The sequence below is a fragment of the Ostrea edulis genome, chromosome 5, assembly GCF_947568905.1.
Source record: "Ostrea edulis chromosome 5, xbOstEdul1.1, whole genome shotgun sequence".
NCBI lineage: Eukaryota > Metazoa > Mollusca > Bivalvia > Ostreida > Ostreidae > Ostrea > Ostrea edulis.
This window is the reverse complement of record NC_079168.1, coordinates 24,586,400-24,601,540: the sequence shown is the minus strand read 5'-3', so window position 1 is coordinate 24,601,540 and position 15,141 is coordinate 24,586,400. Positions and strand designations below refer to the sequence as shown.

Here is a 15,141-nt window from a genome sequence, read left to right as displayed (position 1 = left end):
CTTACGCAAAGAGCTCTCTTAAATTTTTAATTCACCCTTCATGTGAGTTACAGCTAGTGTAAATCTAAAGCAAACTAGCATGGTGCCGCGTCAAGCCCTTTTTGGCTAGCGCCATGCTCTTTTTAATTGCACCATGCCCTTTTTTCTCTATAAATTTTTAAAAAATATTTGTTAATATAAACAATTGTTCTTTATTTCACAAGGTTTATTGAAAAGTTTAAAATAAAGGCAGCAGGTATTAAGTTTTAAAGAGGCTAAATGATCATTCTATTACTATCATAGTATGATACAATGAAAGTGCCCCGAAATTGTCTTGCCGCGACGAAAAGTGCCCTTTTGAACACATGATATGTGTGCCCTCTCTAGATCCTAGATTTAACACTAACAGCCTTACAAAGAGATGATGAATCAACAGTCAAAAATTTTATATGATGGGTTTTGCATAATTATGTTTAATCTTACGATTTAGTAAATACAAAAATCAAAATAAGAAGGAAAAGAGTAAATTTGATTAATCTTGAGTGAGAAATATGCACAAGGTTGTCAGGCTCCCACTAGCTGGTCGTCAGTAAGAAAATGGGACAACGTACAGCGACCAATCCCGTAAATCCTATAATCTTGCATGTATGAAAGGCAGTTGTGGCCATATTTGTGATACATTTTATTCATTAGTCGTTGTGAACAGGTGCCCTACTGATGAATGACTAACAAATTATTTTGTGAATAAAAGTTGGTTTACAATGTGTTATATACATGTATTTTATCATCTCAAAGGATATTAGTATGATGGACTGGCATGTATCTGATAACAACATGTTTTATCTGTATGTATGATAACTACATGTTTTATCTGTATGTGTGATGACAACATGTTTTATCTGTATGTGTGATGACAACATGTTTTATCTGTATATGTGATGACAACATGTTTTATACCCTGTTTTTACAGAGATGCCCATTCCACATTACCCATCAAGAGGCTCTGGTTTTATCTCATCAAACAGGAACCACTGAAGGAAGTGTTCATCAGATACATATTTAGGAAGAAAGTCAACCAATCAGAGGTAAGTGTCAAACTCTGTGCTGATTGGATGTTAACATTCAGTGACGGAAGTAGGTGTCAAACTCTGTACTGATTGGATGTTTTCATTCAGTGACAGAAATAGGTGTCAAACTCTGTACTGATTGAATGTTTTCATTCAGTGACAGAAGTAGGTGTCAAACTCTGTACTGATTGGATGTTTTTATTCAGTGACAACATGGAAAATAATAAATAGCATTTATTGACCTACATTGTAATTGGGAGTGTCTGTTCCAACTCATGCTTTTGTTTTATACAGTTTTAATTAATAGTTTAGGTAGGTTACTAAAATCATTACATCAGAGGAACACTGTCACAATAGAATTTTGATTTGTGGAGGACTGTTTTCTTTCATGGCTGGTTCTTTTGGCCAATTTTCATTTTGATTTTTTCGTGGGATGTCATTTAATGGAGATGGTTTTCTTTACATTGGACCAGTAAACATGTAAATAAATTGTTTATTTTCTCGACGTTGAAATTTTGGGGGTGGAGGTATACAACAAAATCCACAATAAAATGTCCTGTAAAAGTTGATTTTACTGAATGGAAAAATAGACGTTCTGATAAATATTACTAACATTTGTTGGTGCATAGCATACATTTATTTTTAACTTGGAAAATGTATGTACCTCAGTTCCAATTAATGTCAACTTACATGTATTGCTTCAAGTATCTGTTAAGATGTGCCTGATATCACAAAATGCTTGAATTGCTTGACGTAAAGTATGTACATTTATATACAGTTGAACTTCAGTATCTCGAACATCGATGTCTCAAATACCATGGATATGTCAAAATGAGTTGGAAATTCCAACTACATTTTCTTTATGCATTTTAATCTCTATATCTCGAACCCTTGTATATTTCAAAGTCTTTTCTCATTCCCATTGAGTTCAAGATAGTGATGTTTGACTGTATAATTCTATGTACTGTACACACAATCGCGTGATTCAAACACTTTGCGATGTCGGGAGCGAGCTCATTAAGTGCCGATTGTACCCAGCAGTGGCACTGACTCCAACAGTCTTAAGAGATTGAAAATATCATACAAAAATCAATATGAATATCTACCCTAGGAGACTACGAGTCAGTCCGAATCGGAGAACAGTATGAAGTTAAAGGAACCAATGAAGATCATCCACAAGGAACAGGACATCATCACAGCGTTCGCCCTGAATCAGGTAGGCGAGCAGACGTCGCACAGACCCAACACTCCTGTGGCTCTAAACTGAAGAAAACAAAAATCCCAAACAAAAGATTTAAAAAAGCTGTTCATTATTTGATTGAAAGACAGAAATAAGATATTTATCTCAGTCATAAGATATTTTGTAGTTAAGAGCCACAGACACTTATTTAACATAATGAGTTTTGTTATCTGAATCTGCATTGGTTTTGTTGATTGATTTCTTACATTCATTTCATTAACGTATTCTATCATGTCTTTATCAAGACAGTTTCAAACAATATGAAAATTTAGTGCCTACATTTTTTTTAAATACAATATTGATTCCATGTTTTTTGTCAAATGAATAATTTGGTCCAGATTGGGTGATAAGTGATGAATATATTAGGAGATATTAATTGTTTAAAATACACCATGGTATTCCTAGTCCGTCCTTCCTTTGGTGAGTGTGAATTGCAAAAAATCAGAACCTGTAACCAGTCTTGTCTGTAGGTCTTAATCTATAGCTTTAGGTCTCCATGGTATTGGTTGTCATGGCAATTGTAGGAGGGCATGATGGGATATATTTCACGCATTCAAGTGAAAGGAATTGATTGCAATTAATTCACTTATTCATCGTTTAATGCACAGACAAGGGAATTGCAATGCATTTTGTTATACATTTTGCCATTATTATATGTTTGGCAATGCATAGTACATGTGTATATTGTAACACAGAGCCATGAATTTTAGATCCTTGTTTTGTATATAATATGAAATGCATTCAGATTCCTGATTTGTATACACATGTATGTGAGATGGCTGCATTTTATGTTAACTTTGCATCATGAACTGTGAATTCAGTTTTAGTCCTTAATGAATTATTTAAATGTAACTTTAAAAAATCATATGTCTTGTGGTTTCAGATAGATAGTGAATATTCTAGCTATGAGCAGCTGAGTAAATTCTTAAATGTAAATATCAATTATAAGCACTGCCTTCCTACATATTATCAGCTGTTTATTTTGTATGATCTTAGTTGCTGCCAACAGATGATAAATACTTTACTCTCATTTTATGCATTATACATGCTTTTTACAAATTTATTCAATTTACATAATTATGCATCTTAAAAATCAATTTTTGGGAAATGTTTTCTGCAGATTGCTGAAAAAGCATGCATCATTTTTTTTTTTTTTTTTTATCTTTGTTTGTGTTGAAATCATCCATTTTGATTACATCTTATTTCAAAAACATGGAACTACATTTCATACAGACCCTGAATTGTACTACTACACCAATGGAACGGTGAACAAATGTAGAACGGTTTGGGTACAAACACTGAACGGTTTGAATGGAACAGTTCTCAGCGAGAACAGAACGGTTCTTATCGAGAACGGAACACTTTGAGATAATGATGAACGGTTTTCAGCGAGAAAAGACCGGTTCTTATCGAGAACGGAACACTTTGAGATGAGGATGAATGGTTCTCAGCGAGAACGGAACGCTTTGGTCTAAGATGGGAATGAACAGTTTGGCCCCGATTTCAAATTCTGCATTTCGGAAACTTTCAGTACTTTTTATTCATAGATAGACATTGCATGAAAGAGAGATATTAATTGCCAATATAAAAGTTTTAATTTGATTAATATTTTGAATATTTTAAAATGGAAAGATGGGGGATGGAAGTAAATTAATACATACATTCATACAATCATGCTTTAAATTACACATGGGGATATTACATTTATGTAATGTACGTAATCAATAGAAAACAACTTCACACTATATTTTCAGGCTGTGTCCGATTTCAATATTGTACAATGTAAGATAGTCACACTCAAAATATGATCATAATGATTTTTTTTCCCGATTACTTAATGCACAGGTACAGTAATTTTAAACAAAAATTCAATTGGTATTACATGTATTTTTTGTAATTTAATCAAGACTCCTATATAGCTGTACAAATGTACACTACAGTGTATATGCAATGTAGAGCGTTAAACCATTTGAATTTTTTATCATATACTTATTCAGAATAAATGTATCCAAAATGAAAAATTAATGCACGTCCAAGTAATTTAATAATAAATGATCAAAGATTCTAATTTTAAAATCGTAAATTATGATAATTATTTTTTAAGAAAAGGTCTATTTTGCGTTTAAACCCATGCAAATAGGGAAATGCCCACATTGTTTCAATATCATGGTAACTTATCATGTCGATTGATGGGACATGTAAACGTATCCATTTGATACACGTACATTAAAAAGACTTAGAAGACACATGCCAGAATTAAAGAGGGATATCAAGGAAGCTAATGTGACCCGAGACGGGAACCTATAGTGTGGACTCCATGTCCACTCTCCCAATGACTAATACATGTACACCGTTACTCCAGCAACTCTTAGTGTCTCAATCACTTCATACCTTCCTTTAAAGATGACACCAGCTGAAATTCTAACACGTTTTCATTTCTAAATTAGTTTTACAACATTCTCACCATTTTGAAACATGTGAAATTTATATATTACATAATTATTATATGTAGTCAGAGAGTTATGCGTACTTAAAGTAGATCTTATAATTTGACATTTTGTTTGTTTCGAAATCCCCAATCGACAAAAAAAGGGAGTTATTTTATCCCCATGGCACGGAATTATTCTTTTCATCAACAGTAACATTGCCTTCTACCCCAAAATGAAAATATGCTCTGTCGTGTTGTGATGAACTGGTAATTTGTGTGTAAACGTACACGGATTAGAACTGCAGAACTCTCCACCCCTGTACAGCTTTATAAGATTGTGTCAAATCAAGAGCGGTAGTCTTCTGCCATTTTAACCAAGCGCCATGTTGACCTACAATAACAGACTAATGCGTGAGTTCCGAATGACCATGCGGGAACAAACGGTTTGAGGGAACGAACAGTTTTAAGTGAGAATGAAACGCTGGTCTTGGAATGGAACGCTTGGAGCTAGGAAGGGAATGCTAATCGGTTTGATGTGGGAGCAGAACGGTTCTTATTGGGAACGGTAACAAAATGGTTCTTATCGGGAACGGAACGGTTTGATGTGGGAGCGGAACGGTTCTTATCAGGAACAGAACGGTAACAGAATGGTTCAAATGGTGTAGTAGAACACTTTAGGGTCAGGGTCTGTATTTTTTTTTTTTATTATTATAAATTTCTAGATGAGCCACCTCCAGTATTGCAGCTCTAATGTGTCATGATCTAACCACTTAATCTCACTATTAGCTATTTTGATACATCTGAAATTCTGACTAATTCAATTCATGTAAAAGTACATTGATTTATGGCGATTGTTGTGTTCCATATCATGTTCTTGTCTAATCACTGTGCATTGTTATAGCAGTAGACTGCATAATTAGAACTAACATAGTGTCATTCTGTCTGTGTAAACATGATGGTGGGTTAATACCATAGTAATAATGCTAATTCCAGTCAACGTTTTACAGCAGACATTTTATCCAGTTCTACATGTAAGTGTAAATGGTGTAACACTAACTCGATGTTAAACTGACAGTGGGTGAATTTAAGGTTATACAATGTATATCCCTCAGGTCTTGAAATCTGGAAACATCTAGTTTCGGATTAGCATGTATTCCCAACAAACCCGGGGTTGTTTTTTTGTTGTTTTTTTTTAATATTTTAATTTGTTTGAGAACGATTCATTTTTGTTTTTCCTTTATGGTGTACTTGCAAGGAATTTTCAAAATGTAATGTCAATAATTCAAAGATGATAGCTGCATTAAAAAGACACCTTTACAGAGATGTTAAATCAGAAGAATGTTAAAGTCCTATTCTTTGTTATTGAGGTTTTATCAGATAAAAATTGCAGATAAAGTAAATCAATTAAATGTAAAAAGATATATCAAATTATACCGTGTTAGAAATCCCAGTCAAGAGTTGTGGAACTTTGCTGAGGGTTGTACACCATTAAGCTAGGAGTTTATGTAACGTACCCGAGCCATTTTAATTCTTGGAACTATTCTAAACAATGTTTCACAATTAATGTCTGTCATTCTACTGGATTAAAGAGAAGATTTTAGTTTTAGATGACATTTTCATGATTTGGAAATACGGAAAGAAACTTGAATATACTTTTAAATGATCAATCCGCTAACTTTTAGAATGATTGACTTTAAATTTTTACTTAAATTGGTACTGTCTTTTGAGAGTTAGAATTGACCACATCATAAAATGTTCTTGTTCAATGAAAATCAGTTGTTTGGTGTGGGTTTTTTTTCAAATTGAAGTCCAGAATGTTGAAAATATGGTTTTCAGTATTTTTTGAATGGGTGATCAATGTGGATTGTGGACATTAACATGACTTGATTTGTGGGTGTGGCCTTTTTTTCTCTTGAGTTTTATATTTTCCTCCATTCCATTTCCAAAAATTTGGGTATCTGTTGTTTAAGGGGATCAATGAAGAAAATCTCAGTTCATATGTATCTCCAGATCAAATGCACAGGCTTAGATTACAAGATTAAAAAATGTAAAAGAATACGATAGCGGGTGTGATTGACTGGATGTGCACAAGAACTAGGAAACTAGAAAATCAATCAGAAAAGGCTCATACAAATGGTGTTCTTTCATAATGTAAACTCTCGCTATTTGTATTACATATATTGACGTGTATATTTATTCGTATTACGTACATTGTGTGTATTTCAAGTCATTTCTCAGAAGTACAAGCACTGAAATTCCAGTACTACATGTATTGATATTATGATATAAAATCTTCAAAAGTTACAAAATTGCACGAAAAAGTTTTTAAGTGAAATTGAATATTATGAAGGAAATCAATGAAAAGGATAAATTATTTAAAAATTCTTGGTAAGAGAGGCAGATTGATATTTATGTGAGAGGAGGCAATGATTTGGAATTACTGTGTGTCATCAGTTTTGATTGACAACGATGGTTTGTGACTTTCTTCTAGGCCAATGCCAATTTGCTGGCTTTATCCACTCAGAAGGACATTATAGAACTGGACATCGGGCCAGTATTGGCTCCGCCCACATGGCTGGAAGATGAAAATGAGATGGACATAGAGTATATTAAAAAGTAAGTATCACTGACTTTAACTAGCGTTCATTTGTATAGTAATACTACACAATTATGTTGATGAGGCCAGTCCATGGATTGACTAGCGTTCATTTGTACAGTAATACTACACAATTATGTTGATGAGGCCAGTCCATGGTTTGGTCACACCAACCATGAGCCACAATAACGACAGAGGGGGAATATTAAAAAAATTAACAGGAAAACGATTTGTATAGAAAATCTTGTTATATTTTAGCATTCATAGTTTGAAAACTACTGGTGCCCCAAGTCTTTATTTATGAGAACAATGATTCAGGCGAGTGTCGAAGCCCTTGGATCTCTTGTTTATGACAACATTCTCTGTTACAGCCCCGCCCCTGCTGCTCACGAGTCCGATTTCTTCGTGGTGCAGACTCCATCAGACACACAGACATCCCCATACAGTTCCGCAGCCACCAGTCCACAGTCTTCCAGCCAGGGTCACTGGGCAACCGGACGTAGTACAACTGTGGTAAGTAGTCAGGGGTCAAAGGTCACAATTTACATGCATTGTTTTTAACTTCTTTTGGTATATTTTTAAACTATGATCTTTATACTGTGAAGCCATGACATGTTTGTGTGTACAATATTGATATGGGCATAGTGATTGTAATGTGTAAAGTTATATAGCTTTTTTTTGGTTGCATATATATACATTGTACATGTATTTCACATTTTTGGATTTTTAATGAGTTTTGGAAATGTATCAGAATGAGAGAAAAATAAAACATTCGTAGCTTTTTTGTGTACTAGATTGACCATGCTACTGTTTAATCAAAGCATGCATGATGTATCTCTCTAGCTGTAATTTTCTCTCTCAAAGAAACAGCAGAAGATATTCAATGACACCACGCTTATCTAGTCTTACAATCTTACAATGTAATCAGAAACAGCAGAAGATATTCAATGACACCACGCTTATCTAATCTTACAATCTTACAATGTAATCAGAAACAGCAGAAGATATTCAATGACACCACGCTTATCTAATCTTACAATCTTACAATGTAATCAGAAACAGCAGAAGATATTCAATGACATCACACTTATCTAATCTTACAATCTTACAATGTAATCAGAAACAGCAGAAGATATTCAATGACACCACGCTTATCTAATCTTACAATCTTACAATGTAATCAGAAACAGCAGAAGATATTCAATGACACCACGCTTATCTAATCTTACAATCTTACAATGTAATCAGAAACAGTAGAAGATATTCAATGACACCACGCTTATCTAATCTTACAATCTTACAATGTAATCAGAAACAGCAGAAGATATTCAATGACATCACTTTTATGTAGTCTTACACTATAATCAGAGCTTGTATTAGTCACACTCTTTCTCTCTCTCTGTTGCTGCCTTTGTCAGACAAAGGGAATAAACATTCCGGGGATTTCGAATCCCCACATATCGCAGCAGATACACGACAGAAGTCATCGTCTGCTACGCGTGGTAAGACAGCTGTTGTCTGTGATGTGGATTCTAGCTTCTGTTCTGTAGTACAGGCAGTTTCCTGTGTTAGTCAATCTTATTTCATCGTCTTCATTCATCTCGTAATTCCATATTGATGTTAACCCCTGAAAATTTCTTTAGCATGTGATGTCTTTTTTGTGCTGTAGTGTTTTTTATTTGCAGTTTGATGCGATTTGATTATTTTCATAGAATATTGTTACTAGTGGAAGATTAATTTCCGAGATAATTCGCAGCACTCTTTACAAGAAAATTTTTGACAGAGTTTTAATGTAGCACACCATGACAGTTTAAAATATTCTGTTGAATAAATGCGTTGTACTTATCATTTAACATCCACCTAATCGGAGATTGAGTGAATTTGATTGTTATCGAATGAGTAAACTTAGAATCAACATGTCTAGGTTTTCCTATTTAGATATAGATGTTGCTTGTTCCTATACTTGTTAGGCAGTCTTGTGTATTGGTAGTGTTTTGTTTTCAGTATTGTGTTTATTAATTACCGTACCTTAAGTGAACAATATTTCTGATGATGGACCTGGAAGCACACCTCTACAACAAATGAACCATTTCATTCTCGACTAGAACAGTTCCATTCATTAAAAACAAAAAGAGGACAAAATTACTTCTTTTTGATTCCCCATAAATACCGACATCACTCACGACTATAAAACCTCACACAATCCAACATTTGAAACGAAATACTGTAAAGCAACTTTTAATTGCGTGTGAGAAAATTTTGTGAGATTCGCGAAAACCTCATAATCACAAATATTTCTTGTCGTGAACCAGTCCTTGAATGTCTGTCATAGGCTCCAAAAAAAAAAGCTACATTGCATACAATTACAAACTGTTAATTAAAGTTCTTAAAAATAGATACATGTACAAACTGACTTCTTTTAAAAAATTTCTCTGCACTAAATGAACGGAGAATTATTTCTATATTATTTCTTATTATTAATTATTTCTATATTAAATCAAGAAACTGCTGCCATTTCTGAGTTTTTATCAAATCGGGATATGACTTTGGGAGAATTCTTTATAGAAAACATTTGATGTGAAGGACAGTAAATGGGTAAGTACTTTATTTGAGTTTTAAGTCACGTACAAATTCTAAGAGAATTGTTTTGTTACAGATACTTAAGAGACCTGTTGCAGGAGTGCGACGGATTGGTCCTCATCCAAATCTTCCTCACTGTAAGTTGATTATCCTCAAAGTTCATATCAAAGAAGCTGCCTACAGTCGTAGTCTTGTTAGAACTCAAGAAAATGCACTTCATTTTTATGCCCAGTTTTTACCTTAACCTTGTGGATCTTGGTCTCACATGTACATGTATTAATTTTACAGATCTGACAGGAAGTGCGGATGGCAGTGTGAGGTTATATGAGTGGGGTCACATGCAGCCATTGGCGATGCTACGACAACCAGGGGCTTTCCCCAAAGTGACAAAGGTTTTATTTAGTGCTCAGGGCAATAAGGTAAACAAGGGCAACCTAATACAGGGTTCGAAATTAACTTTTTCAAGCACTAGTCCGTACGGACTAGTCACTATTGATGTTCACTAGTCCGCAAAGCATTTCACTAGTCCGTCCAGTATATCAAAAAATTATCTTCATTTTAATCAAACTAAACACATCACAGTTGCAAACAATTCGATTTCTGACACCTACAGAAGAAAAAGAGACCACCATATTTTATTTCGTATTCAAGATCTTCAAAAGCATACAATATTAACCTCCGAGTTAATCCTTTGATAAACGTCCATAAGTGCGTTCGAGATCGACGTTCCTGTTGTTTTGGTGTTCAGACCTTAGAGTCACAGGAGTTCGAAATTTTATCAAGAAAGTCAATAAAATTCACTCGATTGACCAAGTCATGAGCTATAGTGTTATGAACTACTGTGTTAGAGTCGCGAATGACGAGAACATGTGCATACAAACGTACATGTTCTCAGACCACACTACTTGCAATTATTGCACCTAGAACACGTTCTCGTGATGTGTACTCGGCGTTCGGAATCGGCAGGAATTTGACAATGTGTGCACGTTCGAAGAACGGCGGTCTCAAACGTACTCCATGTGTTTGGAAGATCAGACTGTCATAGTCAGGCAAACACCTGACCATGCAGGTAATCAACCATAAGTTCAAACATCTAAGAGACTCAGACAAATCTTGCTAAAATCTTTACCAATTCAAAATTGATTTCCGGATTTTCACTAGTCCGTACGGACTAGTGCTATAGAGAGTTCACTAGTCCGACATGTTTTCTACTAGTCTCGGACTTACGGACATGAGTTAATTTCGAACCCTGTAATATGGAAATTTTCAGTCGTTGCAAAATTTCACTACATACTGTATAATGGGTATTTTCTATGGTTAGAAATTTTTGCATTTTGATCCATATATTGTAGCAAATTGTATTCTGTGTTTCCAATTTCTTCATTTGCATTATACCTGTATGTACCTATGAGTATGTATATATATTTTGCAATTGTAATTTTTGCTCATTTTTCGTATCTTCAAAAATGGACAACAGCAGAAATTACCCGTTATATGGTATATAAGAATGAAAGTTTCTGATATTGCATGTTATACTCTGTGCTTCAATAAAGCTGTGAAAACTAACAAAGTTTAACATTGATGAATTTTCAGTGTTGTGTTAGCGATACAGAGGGAGATGTGTGTCTTTGGCAAGTCGGTTTAGGAAGCAACTTTACTAAACCCATAATGGTATGTATATCATGAAATCTGTAAAAATATCTGGGGAAAAAAACGTTTGTGTCTGGATGAGATTAAATGTAGGTACTTTTATTAGCAGTCACAAAACTGTAATGGCACCTTGGAAAAAGAAGGGCATATTGCTCTGCAACTTATAATGGGTTTGTAAAGCTAGGTCAGGTGGTTGTTTGGGAAATATTTTCTGACCAATAACTAAAGAAGTCATTAAACTTCATAGGCATGTCAGTCGTGACTTACAGATGACCCTGGGTCGAATGTCATGGGCTTTCTTCTAATCGTACACCAATGGTTGTCCAACTTGAAAATCCTTTAACTGTTTTACAAACATTGTTTGTTTTGAGGGCTTTATTGACCGAGATTTCTGTTTTTCTTTTCAGAGCTTGCGTTGTCACAACAAGACAACGAGCGACTTTAGCTTCATTGGCTCTTCCAGTCTCATCGCTACTGCGGGCCACTCGTCAGAAAGTCGGAACGTCTGTCTGTGGGACACGCTGCTGCCCCCTAGGAGTGCGTGCGTACACTGTAAGTACAGGCAGACATGGAATGAGAGATACATTAAAATGCTTTCCTACACAAACGATCCATTGTAGAATTGTTCATGGACTCCATGTAAAAGAAAGTCTGGCATTATAGAATTATCTGAAAATGATTAGATTAATAATCAGTAGATAGTACCATACATGTATATGCAGAACTTTTAGCGAGGATTTAAATTTTGGTATTATTAGCGAGAGTGATGAGATCACTAAAATTGAATATCGCTATTATTTATTCCATATTGGCAGTAATAGTTACCTTTTCCTAAAATTATAAAATCGCTGAAATTAGCTCTCACTAAATATATATACCCATTTTTATGGAAAAATTGATAACTTTGTGTATCGCTAAAAATTCCACATGCACTGTACACGCCTACACGGTGTTTGAATTTTGCTTTAAATTAAATGACCACTATTTCCACACTCACAGCCTTCATCTGTCATGAGCATGGATGTCCAGCCATCGTGTATGCTCCACATCACCAACTTCTGATATCAGGAGGAAGAAAGGGCGAAGTCTGCATATTTGACATCCGTCAGCGCCAGCTTAGACACACCTTCCAAGCACATGATGTACCAATCAGATGTCTCGCCATGGACCCAGAGGAGGAGTATTTTGTCACTGGTTCTTCGGAAGGAGACATTAAGGTGGGTTTCATATATGTTTTGTTTTAATGTTTAGAATGAAACAAAGCAGATTGCAACAGGAGAACATATTCTAAAAACGTGACATCTCATAGGAATCATGTATCTTTTTTTGCCTCCAAGATAGTTTTATTCCTTTTCCTGTAATACTGTATTATACATGACTTGCATATGTATTTGTTTTAAATACATTTTTCAATTTTGAATTGTTTAATAAAGAAGTCTAGGGTAACTATCCATCTGAATCCAAGTCGTAGACATTATACATAGAAGTGAGTGAACTGTTTTTTTCTCTCATTGTTTTGAAGGTGTGGGGTTTGGACGTCCATCAGTTAGTGGTCAGCTTCCCAGGCGAGCACAGTAAAAGTACATTCTTTAAGAACATTGGTTCTACCTCAGGTGTGACACAGGTGGCCATTGGACCAGAACACAATCTGTTCTCGTGTGGAATCGATGGCTCCATGAAGTTTAGATCTCTTCCAGAGAGAGAGAGTATGGTGAGATATTGGACAGCATGAACATCAAATGGAGGACTGTTTACTGCATAATGGCTTGCAATTTACTCAGCAAAGGTCACATTCTTTCTTCCTTCTCGGCCAGGAAAAACTTATTTTCTGAAGCACTTGCCTTCAGTTTTGTAAGATTTAGCGAGAATGTAGTGTACTATGGGTTTTGTTCTACAGCATTGCATCATGGTCTTGTGTGTGTTCTTAATAATGATAGACTGTGTTACAAAGTAGAGCTATCTATCCTGTATTAGTGACGTTTATTTTATTTATTAAAAGTCCCTTAACAGCCACTGTGATGGGTATAAATCTGAACTCTGGAGCAGAATTTGATACTTTTTAGTCAGTGTATATGTGTGTTCAATAATGTCTTTTATTCACTACCATTCCCACCTTGTTTTGCTGACCCTTGACCTCTAAGAAAACTCTGTATATACGTGTAGATATCATGCAAGAAAACTGCTGCATTCATCAAACAGGCTCTTGAATTCCAGTGTGTTGCTATTATGTGATAGTTTTTGTGGCATTGAGTATTTTGTAACTGTCAGTTGAAGTGACTGTAAAGGTGAAATGGTTATGAAATGAACTGTGATGATTTGATTATTTAAAAAAGTGAGTGATATTGTTCTTGTAGCTGTATTTGTTTTCATATCATTCTAGTCTTTGTCAGTGTATAGTAATTTGAAATATTGAAAGCAGATGATTCTTGTATGATTGCGCCAATACTGTACATCAGAGAATTTTATTTTTCATCTCGTTCAATGATATTATTGACGTATGACATTCCGTCTTCTGTGAGTGAGGGCTTCTTACGTGTGATAAGAGTTTGAATCAACACGACCTTTACTGTACAGACTGTGTATGAGCTACTTCTAGTTGGAGTTGGTTGGTTCATTACATCTCGTTTACTCAGTATCACAAGGACTTTGAAATCTACTCGTAGAAGAATGTTGGATATAGATTTAGTGTAGAAAACCAATGGTTACTCCAATAAAGTTAATTATGCACAAATTGGCTGTTTAAAAAAAAATACCAACACATTGAACATTTAAATCTGTTTATTTTCAATATATTAATTCATGAGAAAACAAGATCTTGCAAGTACAGTGGAAAAAGAAATTAAAAATCTGAAAATATGAAATTAATTCTCTGTTTGACATGGAAAGCGTCATCTTTATTGATATTTTATATTAGAAACTGTAAGGAATTGTAATACTTCTATGTAAATAAAATGTAGGAATAAATACGCAACATGACACGACTGTATGACGGAACAGCTGACTGTAATCGCTGTCTATATGATGGAACAGCTGACTGTATGATAGAACAGCTGATTGTAACAGCTAACTGTATGATGGAACAGCTGACTGTATGATGTAACAGCAGTCTGTATGATGGAACACCTGACTGTATGACAGAACAGCTGACTTTATGATGGAACAGCTGATTGTAGATGGAACAGCTGATATTAACGGCTGACTGTAGGATGGAACAGCTGACTGTATGATGGAACAGCTGATTGGTAGCCTGTGTTATGTGTCTGCTAATATTGTGTGTTGTTATGATTTTATTTTGTTGATAATTTATGCTCTTGGTCTGTGATCATATGTAGATAACTATGTATACATTGTTTTTTGGAAAGTATATGATAAATCAATCAGAAGCCTATCTTATTTTTGTCTCTCCTTGAGGATTACATGTTACAATTGGAAATTGCATCATTCAAAAAGGAATTTTAACAGGATTTGGAAGCATTGAGTATTGCTATACACCTTCAGTATAGCGTCTTTGAAAGAACACTGACTGTTACATACAAATAACTATTGACGGGCCACCAGTCAATAGTCTCTGGAATTGTTGCTTTTGATTAATTTGTTGACC

At 34.8% G+C, this 15,141-nt stretch overlaps 1 protein-coding gene across 2 annotated transcripts in view; it reads left to right on the top strand.

The window, feature by feature from the left end:
- LOC125649336 (dmX-like protein 2) overlaps positions 1–14,928 on the top strand; it is a 71,308-nt gene extending 56,380 nt beyond the window's left edge. For both annotated transcript variants that reach the window (XM_056165547.1, XM_056165546.1), the window contains 11 exons: positions 950–1,064; positions 2,158–2,262; positions 3,170–3,217; positions 7,206–7,330; positions 7,682–7,823; positions 9,967–10,027; positions 10,179–10,309; positions 11,484–11,561; positions 11,948–12,092; positions 12,540–12,757; positions 13,063–14,928. In XM_056165547.1, the coding sequence (XP_056021522.1) occupies positions 950–1,064; positions 2,158–2,262; positions 3,170–3,217; positions 7,206–7,330; positions 7,682–7,823; positions 9,967–10,027; positions 10,179–10,309; positions 11,484–11,561; positions 11,948–12,092; positions 12,540–12,757; positions 13,063–13,272 (1,378 nt within the window). In that variant the 3' untranslated portion in view covers positions 13,273–14,928. The remainder of the gene's footprint in view (positions 1–949; positions 1,065–2,157; positions 2,263–3,169; positions 3,218–7,205; positions 7,331–7,681; positions 7,824–9,966; positions 10,028–10,178; positions 10,310–11,483; positions 11,562–11,947; positions 12,093–12,539; positions 12,758–13,062) is intronic.
- The last annotated feature ends 213 nt before the right edge of the window (positions 14,929–15,141 follow it).